At 42.0% G+C, this 14,776-nt stretch overlaps 1 protein-coding gene across 2 annotated transcripts in view; it reads left to right on the top strand.

Moving 5' to 3' along the window:
* NBAS (NBAS subunit of NRZ tethering complex) overlaps positions 1–14,776 on the top strand; it is a 286,332-nt gene that overhangs the window by 231,590 nt on the left and 39,966 nt on the right. For both annotated transcript variants that reach the window (XM_029058646.2, XM_029058643.2), the window contains exons 47-48: positions 4,476–4,565; positions 8,653–8,848. In XM_029058646.2, the coding sequence (XP_028914479.1) occupies positions 4,476–4,565; positions 8,653–8,848 (286 nt within the window). The remainder of the gene's footprint in view (positions 1–4,475; positions 4,566–8,652; positions 8,849–14,776) is intronic.

The raw sequence follows: 14,776 nt of genomic DNA, 5'->3' as shown, positions 1-14,776 counted from the left end.
ATTGCTCTTGAGGAACTTTTTGATTAAATGCATGTCTCTTTTCTTGAGCTGAACTGAAATCAAATGAGTCTTTATCAATTTAATTACTCTAGCCTCATAGAGTATTCACCTTAATGCTCTGAGGTATCTTCAGTTTCTTTTATAACAGATGTGGAATACTTTGAAATTTTTAGGAAGAATTAGTGTCTGAATAATTGAGCTTTGTTCCATCACCAGCTTATGATGATTCTTTGTTTTGGACAGTAAGGGTGAAAATAAAAAACAGTAGTTTTTTTAAAAACTCGATAGATAATTTGATACGTCACCTTTGAAGCTCTGTTATTTGTAATTTTACATCACCTTTTTAAGTTTATACAATATAAGGTTTAGATTGGGCCCAAAAGACCCAATGGACAAAATATTTCTCAAGTTGCATGCTTTAATTAGTGAATTGATCCCTTGGTCTAGCCTTTAAATGTAAGAAAATGCTAAAAGATGTACTATTCCCAAGGTATTTATTAAGCACTTATCAAATTTTGGTATTGTTATTGTATTGATATTTGTTAAGCACTTATTTGTAAAAGCATTATGGTGTAGTGGAGAGAGCATGGGCCTGGGAGTCAGAAGGTAATGGGTTCTAATCCTGGCTCTGCCACTTGTCTGCTCTTTGACCTTGAGCAAGTCTCTTCATTTCTCTGTTCCTCAGTTACTTTATCTTAAAAATGGAGATTGAGACCATAATCCCCATATGGGACAGGGACTGTGTCCAACCCAATCTGCTTGTTTCTACCCCAGCGCTTAGTACAGTCTGGTACAGTGCAAGTGCTTAACAAATACCATAATTATTATTATTATTATCATGTGTCAAATATTCTTCTATGCACTGGGGTAGGTGCAAGTTAATTAGGTCGGACTTAGTCCTTGTCCCACATGGAGCTTGCAGTCTAAGTAGGAGGGAGACTATTTTAATTCCTATTTCACAGTTGAGGAAACTGAGACACAGAGAAGTTAAGCTACTTGCTCAAGGTCATGCAACAAGTAGTTGGCGGAGTGGGGATTAGAATCCAGGCCCTCTGACTCCCAGGTCCATGCTCTTTGCACTAGGCCACGCTGCAGCTTTGTATACTTGAGACATTTCTACATCTTAAGTGAGTTTTTGTATTGGTTTGAACACACTTCCTTCTTGCACCATGAGTATCCATGCAAGATCAAATATACAGTAGTAACTCGATGGGGGCAAGAATAATTGCCTACTCCTTCTTAGAATGTAAGACCCATGTGGGAGAAAGATTGTGTCCTACCTGATTAACTTCTATATACCCCCAGTGTTTAGAATAGTTCTAAACACACAATATGTGCTTAATCAATAGGGTGGGGATGATGGAATGAAGTGCTAAAGTTGGGTCCCTAACCCTACCTATTTGCTTTGGAGAAGCAGCGTGGCTTAGTGGAAAGAGGCCAGGCTCAGGAGTCAGAGGTCATGGGTTCTAATCCTGGCTCTGCCATTTAGCAGCTGTATGACTTTGGGCAAGTCACTTAACTTCTCTGTGCCTCAGTTACCTCATCTGGAAAATGGGGATTAAGACTGTGAACCCCACATAGGACAACCTGATGACCTTGTATCTACCCCAGTGCTTAGAACAATGCTTGGCACCTAGTAAAGCACTTAACAAATGCCATCATTATTAATACCATAATAATAATGATAAATTGGTGTCTAGAAAATTGTCCTGTGATATCTTGTTAAGGCAAACTTGAAAAGGCAGAAATTGTCCTAGGTTCTAGAGAACATTTTGTTAGATTGGTAATAAAACATTTGTAAATTACCTATTTCAATATGAAAATCCAAAAATCTTGGTTCCACGGCCGGGTGGCACATTTTTCTCTAGAGCATATTACTTAGGTAAAATCCTTCAAGATGATATATTAGGTGGCATTTTTAAAGTCTTTGTGGCGCTATATCTATCAGGTTTAATTGGTAAATCTAATCTAGCAAATAGGGGGAGGAGCCAGGGAAGAGGGAGTTGGGATTTTCCATGAAGCTAGGGAAGAAGGAACCCATGGTAATCAGGGATTTCCTCCCAAACCGTAGTTTATGAGGGTGAACTTGGAGCTGATCCCTGCATCGGGGGGACCCCAGTCAGTCAGGGAAAAACAGCTGCCCCTGCTTCTCCCTGGGCTGTGGGAGAGGAGGGGAAGGAGCCACAGAGCTGCTGTTCCTGCTGCCCTAAATAAAAATTGGACTTGCCTGGTAAGGGGCATTCTTTTTATTGAGATAAATGCAAAATAAATCCTCCAGGATTGGTGAGCCCTTCCTGCCTCCCATTCCCCCTGCCTCCACTCTGTCCCCCTCCATAGTTCTGTGCCTTGAGTAGCCTGAGTGTCTGTGGGCACCCCCAGCTCCAGTGGGTCAGTTGCTGAGCCCTACTTCTGTCCCTTCCTGTCACCTCCCTAGGCTGCTTCTCTGTTCCAGAGCCTCCATACCTATGTGGAGCCAGGTGTATTTGGTGGCCCCAGCCCCAGTGGGGCAGTCGATCAGTCCTGCTAATGCCTTTCCTCCTCTCTTTCTCAGAGCCTCCATAGTTATGGGCTCCTTGGAGTCAGAGTGTCTGTGGGCGCCCATACTTCACTGGGACAGTTGCTGAGCCCCACTTCTACCCCTCCCGGTTCCCCGCTTCTATCCCCTCTGGAGCTGTGGAGAAGCAGCAATGGGGCTGGAGACGGGGAAAGATACTGAATTTGATTTTTCAGAAACTTTTCTCCCTCTCAAATGACATTTTAATAAAATTTCAGATCCCGTCAGCCGGAAAGGCCCACTTCCGAACTCCTCCTGGGCAGGGGCAATGGACCTGGAGAACTAATTTAAAAAAGCGCCTCATAACCCTGCCATAAATTAACCCCTTCAACTGAGTTAAAGAAGGTCAGACAGAGGTGTCCCAGACAGCCATTATCCAATCAGACCCAGCTTAGACAATTCACACCCCTGTTGTGTACCCATAGCCTCTACTAGAACCCACAAAGCTATTTTAATCTTATCATGGTTTCGGGAAGCTAGTTTGGATTTTATGTAATCTCTGCGAATCGAAAGAGCTTTCATCAATTCAGATTGATCCAAGTTTAAAAATTACTTGATTGAGGAATGATTCAGAAATCAGTAGCTTGGTTTCACGGTTTTACAATCAATCCAGTGGAGCGATTAAATCTGACCAACTTCAATCGGTTCAATTTATGTGCGGAGGTCACCAGCCAGCAGCCTCTTCTGTGAATTTCAGTGGTGTTTGTCTGTTGGCTCCAGCCTCGAGCCTTGGGCATATCTTGCAGCCATTTGGGAGTCCTCCCCAGGTCTCAGTCAATCGCTCATATTCACTGAGCATTTTCTGTGTACAGATCATTGTATACTCTTGGGAGATGTAACAGGATTGGTAGACATGCTTCCTGCCCACGGGGAGCTTACAGTCTCAAGGGAGAGACAGACATTAATATGAATAAATAACTTATGGATATGTCCATAAGTGCTGTAGGGCTGAGGGAGGGGTGAATAAAGGTTGCAAATCCAAGTGCAAGGAGTGGCAGAAGAGGAAATCAGGTCTTAGTTGAGGAAGGCTTCTCGATAACTTTGAAGATGGGGAGAGTGATTATCTGTCAGATATGAAGAGGGAGAGTGTTCTAGGCCAGAAGCAGGATAAATAAATATTTACTTATGTTAATACCTGCCTCCCTAGACTGTAAGCTTGCTGTGGGCAGGGAATGTGTCTGTTGTTGTATTGTACTCTTCCAAGTACTTAGTACAGTGCTCTGTACACAGTAAGTACTCAATGAATGCAATTGAATGAATGAAAGAATGACGTGGGTGAGAGGTCATTGATGAGATAGATGAGATCAAGGAACAGGGAGTAGGTATTAGAGTGGTGAAATATGAGGGCTGGGTTATAGGAGGAAAGCAGCAAGGTAATCTAGAAGGGGCAAGGAGATTGATTTTTAAGGTGTCCTTGGAAGTAGTCAGTTGGACCTGAATGCCAAGGATGGATGCCATCCTCCAGTTCCTTAACAGTAGGGACCTGATTCCTGCAATTCTGCTTCAGTCAATCTGGCCGTCAGGGCTACAGGTTCAGAGAGGCCTCTGAGTCCTTGACTGTGGGGTTCTCTGCTGCCTGCCACTTCATCGAGTGAGTGGGATGTCCTCCTTCGGCTTTGACAGATTAAGATTTTGCATCAGCTTTTCCGCAGCCACTTAGTGCGTTATTATCTCATAAAGGCATTCCCAGAAATCATAAATTAGTACGGCCACTTCGAGAAATAACTGTCTTGGGTTATCACTTTTCCATTTCCTTCCTCACATATTTATGGTATTCACATATTTAGAATATTCAAAGCTACAGAAATAGACTGGAATACTAAATTGGATTGTCTGTATTCTTAGTTACTAAAGTGCATGTAAGATTATGTCTATTTGGAAAAGTGATCCTGTTTTGAATATGTCACTTTTTCTTTTACAGTGGGAATGAAGGAGACTCTCTTATCAAGCAAGATCCACTCCAGGTTCTTGAAGGCATTGTTTCCTCAGTTCATGCGAGTGTTGAAAAGGGGTAAGAAAGGTGTACCTGTTTTCAAATGCTCAAGTGACATTCATTACTGTAGCCTCTGTGGATTAGTGTTCTAGACAAAAAGACAGTGTGACCATAAGAACAGTTGCACTACTATTTGTTAGGCTTTTAAGCTTAAATGCAAATCTCAGAGGGAAAAGCTCTTGCCTAAGGATAAGGCTCTTAGGTTTAATCCCAATTCTACCAGTTTTTTAATGATACTTAAGTGCTTAATATGTGTCAAGCACTGTTCTAAGCACTGGGGTAGGTAGGAGTTAATCAGGCCGGTTATAGTCTCTGACCCACATGGACCTCACAGCCTAAGTAGGAAGGAAAATAGGTTCTGAATCCCCATTTTGCAGTTGAGGAAATTGAGGAGCAGAGAAGTTAAGTGACTTTTACAAGGTTACCAGCAGGCAAATAGCAGAGCCAGGATTAGAACCAGGATAGCTATCTGGTCCATCCCCTTTCCACTAGGCTACACAACTTCCCATAGTCACTGAGTCTTATTGATCTATCAGCAAATGACAGCGGCATAATACCCAGAGGCAGACAATCTAGTTGGCCACTCACGATAAAGGCCACTCCACTTTCCCAACTCACCTGTCCCATACATAGCTTCCTTAGATGGTGAAGAGAAGAGGTCTTGGAGAAGATGTCTTGGATATTTTTCATTTTGCAAATTTCCCGAGTGCTTGCTAAAGTACTCTGTACACAGCAACTTGGTAAATGTTGCTATTACTGAGAGAGATACTTCTCATCAGAGGGGGCTCAGCCACCCTTGAGATAGTAGTGGCATCTGGACTTATGGCTGCCCCTAAAGTTGGAGGTAATTCCTAAGGTCTGGTGCTCAGGCTGATAATGCCAACCCTGGAGGCAGCCTAGCCAGCCAGTGTAGCCCTGACCCCTGACATTGGGATGAGTCTTCTGGCTAGTGCAACTCCTGAGGGCCTCCAAAGTAAACATGTCAGCAGAAGGGGCCCCCAAACTATCACTGGACAAGTATTTTGCCTAATGCTGAAGTTAAACCGTGGGCCAGGAGACATCAACATATCTCCCCTCTTCATCCAAGACAGACCAAAGGAGGGGCCGTAGCTTATGGGACAAAGTCCTGCCTCTCAGAACCAGAGTTGCTAGATTGAGGAAGTCTTCCCTGAGTCCCCTGATGTCTAGCACAGCTGTCCACCTGTCTCCCTTCTGTTATACCACTGATCAATCTCCCAAGTGCTTAGAAAGTGCTCTGCACACAGTAAGTGCTCTGTAAGTACCACTGATTGATTTAGTAAGAAGATCTGAGCTTTATAATAATAATAATAATAATTTATGGAAGTGTGATGAGAAAGTGGTATGAGGCCTAGTGGAAGGAGCATGGGCCTGGGAGTCAGAGGAACTGGGTTCTAATCCTGGCTCCACCATTTGACTCCTCTGTGATTTGGGCAAGTAATTTTACTTCTCTGGGCCCCAGTTACTTCATCTGTAAAATGGGAATTAAGACTGTGGGGTGTGGACTGTGTCCAACCTAATTATGATGTATCTACCTCATTCATTCAATCGTATTTATTGAGCGCTTACTGTGTGCAGAGCACTGTACTAAGCGCTTGGAATGTACAATTCGGCAACAGATAGAGACGATCCCTGCCCAACAATGGGCTCACAGTCTAAAAGGGGGTGACAGACAGCAAAACAAAATAAGTAGTCAGGCGTCAATACCATCAACATAACCTCATTGCTTACTACAGTGCCCGGAACATAGTTAGCACTTAATGAATACCCTTAAAAAAAGTGTGGGGTGTCCTGCTTGTGCTAAATGAGCAAAGACTAATAAAGGGGCAATTCACAATCACAAATGAATGATACCTGTTGAATTTGAATCTCAGGATGTGATAACACCCTTAAAAATAATAAAAAGGAAGTGACTTCATGTCATGGTCATCAGGATGCTTTTTAACAGAGTTAACAACAGTCACCACCCCCAAGAAGGATAGCTGCCATTACTCATGAATTAGTAAGAGTTCATTAAATGAATCCTCCTTCATCTAACCTTCCCTTTTCAGTAATAACTTTCCCATTTAAGTGACAACTCTACCATCTTCTCTGTCTCACACCCTGGAACTTTGCCATTCCTTCTGGATTATTCACTTTTCTTCAACTCTCATGTTTTTTCTATTACTAAACCCACTGAGTTTTCCTCCACAACATTTCCCAAATCCAGTTCCTTCTTCCCCATTCAAACTGCTCCGTGTGTTTATCCTAACTATCAGTAACTTGCTTAGCCTAGCTAGGATAGGATAATTAGGTTATCAGCCTTTCGGCACTGGTCTCCCTACTTCAGCCTTTACCTTCTCTAGTCCAGGCACACATCTCTGTTGTTCAAAGTCCTTCAATTGTTTTCTTTCTAGCATTGTCTGACATGGCTCATTCAGGAAAAGCTGTGAGCTGTTAATCTTTCAAATGATCTGAATTCAACACAGTTTACTGACAAACTGACAAAGTCATGTTAAATGAAAACTAAATTTTTTCTGTCATGTTTCAAAACTTCAGATTTTAAATTAACTTGTGGATCAAAAATAGAAAAACATTTGTGTTTTTCCAATCAAATTTTGCCTTGGTCTTTGAGACAAAATGATAAAGGGAAACCAAAAAATAAAGTTGAAATATTCACTATACTGAGCTTAAAAACCTGTTAGCCCTAATTATTATCAGAGGGAAATGACAAGTTGAATTATTTTCTAATACTACTTTCGTCTCTGTTTTGATGAAGCCTGTAAAGTTGCATTAATTATACATTTCCCTTCTCTTTGCAGCTGTACATGTCTAAAATTCATTAGCCAGTTTGAGATGTTATTGGAGGTTAAAAAAAAAATTGCTGACCATTGAATTCTTGGATACAAATTGGCATTACAGGCTTGAATTCTGAAAGCTATTCAAGTTTGGCCGCTCAGAAAAATTTGCAATTTTAAGATTTATTCCCACAATTTAAACGTGGCTGAGGTTCATTTAATCGTCTGTCATCATCAATGGTGTTTACTGAGCACTTGCCATATGCAGAGCACTGTACTAAGCTCTTGGGACTGTACAATCCCAAGCAGCTTGGGAAGCAGCGTGGCTCAGTGGAAAGAGCCTGTGCTTCGGATCAGAGGTCATGAGTTCGACTCCCAGCTCTGCCACTCGTCAGCTGTGTGACTGTAGGCAAGTCACTTCACTTCTCTGTGCCTCAGTGACCTCATCTGTAAAATGGGGATTAACTGCAGCGTGGCTCAGTGGAAAGAGCACGGGCTTTGGAGTCAGAGGTCATGGGTTCGAATCCCGCCTCGGTCACTTGTCAGCTGTGTGACTTTGGGCAAGTCACTTAACTTCTCGGTGCCTCAGTTCCCTCATCTGTAAAATGGGGGTGCAGACTGTGAGCCCCACGTGGGACACCCTGATTCCCCTGTGACTACCCCAGCGCTTAGAACAGTGCTCGGCACATAGTAAGCGCTTAACAAATACCAACATTATTATTATTATTAACTGTGAGCCTCACGTGGGACAACCCGATTACCCTGTATCTCCCCCAGCGCTTAGAACCGTGCTCTGCACATAGTAAGCGCTTAACAAATGCCAACATTATTATTATTATTATTACAATACAGCAGAGTTGACAGAGATGTTCCCTGGCTACAAGGAAGTCTTACTATGAAAGCAAACCTAGCTCTCTCCCACTCCCTATTGTCCCTATCTCCGACTTCTGAGTTCAGTAGGTAAAGGAGACAGAATCCCTGCACCAAGAAGCAGGGGATCCATAGGGAGAGCTAGAGACTCAGTAATTTACAGATAAGAGGAAAAAATGCTTAAATAGTAGAGCATGTCAGTTGATAGGTAAAAAAGTGCAACAGGAGATTGTGATTGTAAGAGTGCTGAGCTGAACAGGACAGAGGTGAAACAAGTTAAAATTTTTACTATAAACACCAAATAATAAAACTCTAAGAGGTCCCTGACATAGATCCTTCAAACACATAGCATAGTTGAATAGAATCACTGGTCATTAATCATGCATTTACATTTTAATTAAAACCATAGTGCCTAGCTGACCGTTTGGTTTGACTTTCAGAGAAAAGCTGATTTCCTCCGATGATTTGTTGGAGTGGTTACGACCCTTTTGTGATGATGATGCCCTGCCGGTGAAACCTCGCATTAGAGTGCTGCAGATTATAGAACAGTCTTTTCATCTCTCTGACAAGGACAGCAAGCTCCTTGTGTTCTTCCGAACCCAGGCAGTTCTCAAAGCCTCCTGGCCTCAAGTGAAGGTAGCCTCTTTTTGCTTTATCAGTAATTAAAATGATAAAATAGACTCTTAATGACTTTAAAGTACTTTAGAGCGAAGAATAACTGGAAATGAAAACCATGGCAGCCATAGACTTTTTCTTTTTAAAGCACCACATTGGCCATTTTGCATTTTGATTTATAATATCTTACTTTTTCCCAACACTGCTATTTATGATGAATACCTTAAATATGACTACCTCACAAATTACCTTTGTCTTTAGAAACATTTTCTTCAGTTAACTATCCAAAGCCTGTCAACTTTAAATCTGGGTCAGGGTGTCTGCATTATCATTTCTCTGTAGACCTGTAGATTAGAATGGAAGCCCTACTGAAAGCGAATAATATATTTTTGTTCTATAGCTACCCATAACTCTTAGTGTGTAATTAATATAAGGTTGTGGTTCATAAAGTTTTGGGGTTTTTTTTTTGTTTTCTTTTGTTCTCATGGTATTTGTTAAGTGCTTACTAAGTGCCAAGCACTTTACTAAATTCTGGGAAAGATACAAGCTAATCAGGTTGGACACAGACCCTGTCCACATTGGGCTTACAGTCTTAATCCTCATTTTACAGATGAGGGAACTGAGGCACAGAGAAGTTGTGACTTGCCTAAGGTCACACAGCAGACAAGTGGCGAAGATGGGAGTAAAACCCAGTTCCTTCTGACTCCCAGGCCCTTGCTCTAGCCATTAGGTCATGCTGCTTGGGTCTTGAAGACGTGGATGTGCATCTAAAATTATAACCCAAAGTTAATATGATGTAAATCGAATAATTCATTCTGTAGCATTTCATTTTTCCCAACAACAGCCACTATAGGGAGGAAGGGGTGCTATGGTCGCCGTGCTTTAATTGGAGAAACTGAAACCCAAATTATCAAGAGCACACGATTCCTGACTAGTGGTGGAGGAAGAGCTTCCAGGTCTCCTGACTAGCCCTTTGCTTTGGCTGGAAGATGAGTTCCATCCTATGAATATAAGTTAGAAATCATAGAGTATGAAGAAAATGCAGTTGATTGCATGATGGAGTTTATAGAAACGGAGTTTGTGTCAAGTCCACAAACCCAAGCTGAATGTATGTGTAAGTCTTTGAATAATAATAACTGTGGTATTTTTAAACACATACGTTGTGTCGAGCACTATACTAAGACTGGGGTAGACACTGTAAACACAGGTGGATCACAGTCCCTGTCGCACATGGAATAAGACTAAGAAGGGGGTGGGAAACAGGTATTTAATCCCCATTTTACAAATGCGAAAACTGAAGCACACGTAAGTTAAGTGACTTGCCCAAGGTGTCACAGCAGGCAAGAGGCAGAGCTGCAATTAGAACCCAGGTCGATGCTCTTTCCAGTAGGCTACTCTCCCAAAGTTCTGTCCAAAGCAGAACTGCTTATCTTCCCACCCAAACCCTGTCCTCCCCACAGACTGTCCCATTGCTGTAGACTGCATCCTTCCTGTCACACAGCCTGTAACCTTGACATTATCCTCAGCTTATCTCACTCACTCAACCCCCATCATCAGTCTGTCACCAAATCCCTTATGTTCACCCTTTACAACATCGCTGAAATCCACCCTTTCCTCTCCATCTAAACTGCTACTACGTTGATCCATCCACCGTGACTACTGCATCAGCCTCCTCGGTGACCTCCCTACCACCTATCTCTCCCCACTCCAGTCCATACTTCACTCTTCTGCCCCTATTAACTATTCTAAAATTTTTAAAAAATGGTTCTGTCCATATTTTCCCCCTTCTCAAGAAGCCCCAGTGGTTGCCTATCCACTTTCACATCAAACAGAAACTCTTTACCACTGGCTTTAAAACACTCAATCACCTTGCCCCCACCTATCTTATCTTGCCAATTTCCTAATACAACCCGGTCTGCACACTTCACTCCTCTAACACCAGTCTATTCACTTGACTTTCAACTGGTCTATCTCAGCACCCACCCCTCATCCATGTCCTGCCTCTGGTCGGGAACTCCCTTATTAAAATCACCTCTCTTCCAAGAGCCCTTTCCCAACAAAGCCCTGTTTCTCCTACTCCTCTCCTTTTCTGCATTGCTCTTGAAGTTGGATCTGTACCCCTTATCCACCCCACCCTCAGCACCACAGCACTTATTTTCTTAGACATAATATGTGTCTCTCCTCTATACCATAAGAGCCGTATCAGCAGGAACTGTGTCTACCAACTCTTGTTGTACTCTTCCAAGCATTTAGCGCAGTGCTCTCTACACAGTGAGTGTTCAAAAATATGACTGATTGATTGATTTGTTAGTCTACAGAGCAGCCAAGGGAGTGTTGTGAGGCGTTGAATTGTGCCAGTGGGTAGTCAGGCCAGAAATGACAACTGTTTTCTTGCATTCTCATCCACTTTCCCTGAACTCTGATGTATATAGCAAAGCAAAAATATTTCCTCAAGGGTCATGACATCTAGCAACCGCCAGCCCTGGTGAAACCACCTGTTAAATTTGTCCTTCATCTTTTATAAATAAGAAGCTATTATGGTTGATTAGTTGCCTTAGTGAAGGTGTTATGTATTAATTTTTAATTCCCCCTATGAATTTCATGGGACAAATTGATAATCCACAAACATCCATCAGTTCATTCATTCATTCACTCATTTGTATTTATTGACTGCTTACTGTGTTCAGAGCACTGTATTAAGCGCTTGGAAAGTACAATTCAGCAAAAAAGAGAGACGATCTCTGCCCACAATGGGCTCACAGTCTAGAAGGGGGAGGCAGATATCAAAACAAGTAAACAGGCATCAATAGCATCAATATAAATAAACAGAATTATATATACACATCAAAACAAGTAAACAGGCATTACTATAAATAAATAGAATTGTAGATATGTACATATATACACAAGTGCTGTGGGGAGAGGGGTAGAGCAAAGGGAGTGAGTTAGGGCAATGGAGAATGGATGGAAAGAAAGGGGGACTTAGTCTGAGAAGGCCTCCTGGAGAATGTGTGTCTCAGTAGACCTTTGAAGGGGGGAAATGTGATTGGCAGATTTGAGGAGGAAGGGCGTTCCAGGCCAGAGGTAGGACATGGTCCAGCGGTTGACGGCAGGATTGGTGAGAACAAGGCACGGTGAGAGGGTTAGCACCAGAGGAGCGGAGTATGTGGGCTGGGATGTAGGAGAGAAAGGAGTTGAAGTAGGAGGGGCCATGGTGATGGAGGGCTTTGAAGCCAATAGTGAGCTTTTGCTTGATACGAAGGTCGATAGGCAACTACTGGAGATTTTTGAGGAGAAGGGTGACATGCCCAGAGTGTTTCTATAGAAAGATAATCTGGGCAGCAGAGTGAAGTATGGGCTGAACTGGGGAGAGATAGGAGTTTGGAAGATCAGAAAGGATGCTGATGCAGTAATCCAGTCGGTATAGGATGAGCGATTGTACTAATTAATATAATTCATTGAGCACTTACTGTGTTCAGAGTACTATACTAAGCATTTGGGGAAGTAGATAGAATTATTTGACATGATCCATGCCTTCAAGGAATTACAAGACAGCAGGGGGAGGCAGGAACTAAAATCATTTTCTGATAGTAGAAAATAAAAATAGATACAGAAGTGCTACCAGGGGTCTAAGTGCCGCAGTGGCTGTTGGGTAACATAAGATGGGCAGGTAAATGATCAGTAAGCAAGATCTCCTGGAGGAGATGTGATTTCAGAAGGGTTTTGAAGATGGAGGATCTGCAGTATGTGAAAGGAGAGGGAGTTTCAGGGTGGGTGGAGGGTGGGAGCAGCAGACGGGCAGCAAGAGAGACAAACGAGTGCTTAGGTGTGAGAGGAAAGAAGCATGGGACCTGCAGTGTAGTAGGTCAAGAGAAGATAGGAAAACCAGTGGTCAGGTCAGTGTTTAATGCACAGAGGAATGCACAACCTTTGAGGGGTGGAGAGAAATGTATAAAATGATCTAGAAGAAGTGATCGGGGCAACAGAATGAAGTATGGGCTGGAGAGAGAAGAGATCGGAAGCAGGAAAGTCAGCTAGTAATAAAATAGTACCAGTAGTCAAGCCGGGATATGGCTATGCCTGGAACAACGCGGTACCATTTGGAATGGAGAGGAAGGGGCAGGTTCTGGAAATGTTTCAGAAATGGAACCAACAGGATTTGGCAACAGCTGGAATGTGAGTGTTGAAAGAGAGGGCGAAATTTAGGATAATGCCAAGGTTAAGGGCTTGAGATTGAGGGAGGGAGACAATGTCAGCAGTGATGGAGGAGAGAATTTGGTAGGAAAGTTGAAGAGTTCAGTTTTGGATATGTCATGTTTGAGAGACATCCTGGAGGGAAGAAGAGATGCAAGATTTCAGAGAAGGAGAGAGGTTAGGGCTAATGAGGTAAATTTTGAATCTATCACACAGATGTGGTAGATGAGGCTTTTATGAATAGCTTGAGATGAGAACTGAGCCTTGAGGAGTACTCAGAGTGTGGTGGGCGAAGAAGAGTCGGTGAAGGAGACTAAGTTGTTTTTGGTAGCGAGGGTAAAAGTGAAGTTATTTTTTGTCCCTGTCTTATAGATGTGCCCTCCCTCTTATTTATTCATTCATTCATCCAATCATATTTGTTGAGCACTTACTGTGTGCAGAACACTGCACTAATGCTTGGGAAAGTATAACTTAACAATTAAATGACCTCTTTCTTCCTATTTAAAAAAAATGCCTAAATTTCATAGCACATTCCAATTTAGAGGAAACTCAAGCTTATATTATTAAGGACTGTTTTGTGTGACTAAAAACAACTTTGGCTCTTGTAAATGAATTAATCCAAACTGTGATCTCCACATGGAAGCATCTGCGATTCCTCTGATGCAGGGGACCTAAATTGCTGTATTTAGTTCTGGTGATTTCTTTTCATATCCTTTGAAAACATTCTGATTTTCTCCCCTGCTCCGTTATTTATGGTTGCTCTCCTTCCTTTCACCCCCACCTTTCCTATACCCAAGGGTCTTTGGATAATGACATGGTTGGATATGGGTTCTTATTGAGTAAAGATAAGTTTAATGATATTGCAGCATGAGAAAGCCACCGTCAGGGTCTCTAGTAATCCTCTTAGTGAGACTTTGCATACATCAAAGAGGACCTTAATATTTAATTATGCTCTAGGTACTAGAAGTAGGAGTCCCACAAATCAATGTGTTGCTGGGAAACAAGCCAGCTTGTGCAAAATTAAACATGTGCTTTATGAAGGCAGCTACCTCTTTTTGTAGTCAGAGGTGCTGTAATTTCCAGTTCTGTAATGATTAGTTAACAGAATTAAAAATTCAGAAGTCCTCATTTCTCAACAGCTTGAGAGTATTTAATTCAAATTCTAGGAGAATCCCACAGCTGTGGGGAAAGATGGAGGTAGAGAGAAAGTATGTGTTGTTCTAATCCCTTGTTATATTTTATCTGAGCTCTTCAGGTTCTGTAATTTTCTAGTTAACTGGTGCTTGAAAAATATGAGTCAAAATAATGGTGTTTTCTTAAGCACACACACACACACCATCCCCTCCCACCCCATCCCTGACATTTTTTTATTTAGGAGCAAAATAGAATGTGTGGCTTAAAATCATCATATTCTAAATTTGAGTTTATGCCTTGGAATTGTTATAACCAAATCGGCAAAACAGTTTGCAAAGACTTCCAAACAACTCGATTTACACATGTGTTCTTCCTGCCTAAGCATTGTCTTTGAACATATTAGCTATTCATTTCAGTGGCCAATTTGACACAATTTATAGTAATGATGATGAAGTATGTGTTTCTTTAGCAAGCAGGAACTAGGAGAATAGCATTAGTAAGAATTATGCTTGTAAAACAGTATTAAAGATAATATAAATAGTTAACCTGTGAAATACAGTACAATGTTTCTTGACTCTATGCTGGTGTAGTCTTTAAATTTTTGATTGTGATTCCTGTGAT

This window comes from Ornithorhynchus anatinus, chromosome 1 (genome assembly GCF_004115215.2).
Source record: "Ornithorhynchus anatinus isolate Pmale09 chromosome 1, mOrnAna1.pri.v4, whole genome shotgun sequence".
Classification (NCBI taxonomy): Eukaryota; Metazoa; Chordata; class Mammalia; order Monotremata; family Ornithorhynchidae; genus Ornithorhynchus; species Ornithorhynchus anatinus.
The sequence above is the reverse complement of the archived record's forward strand: the minus strand, read 5'-3'. Positions and strand labels throughout refer to the sequence as shown.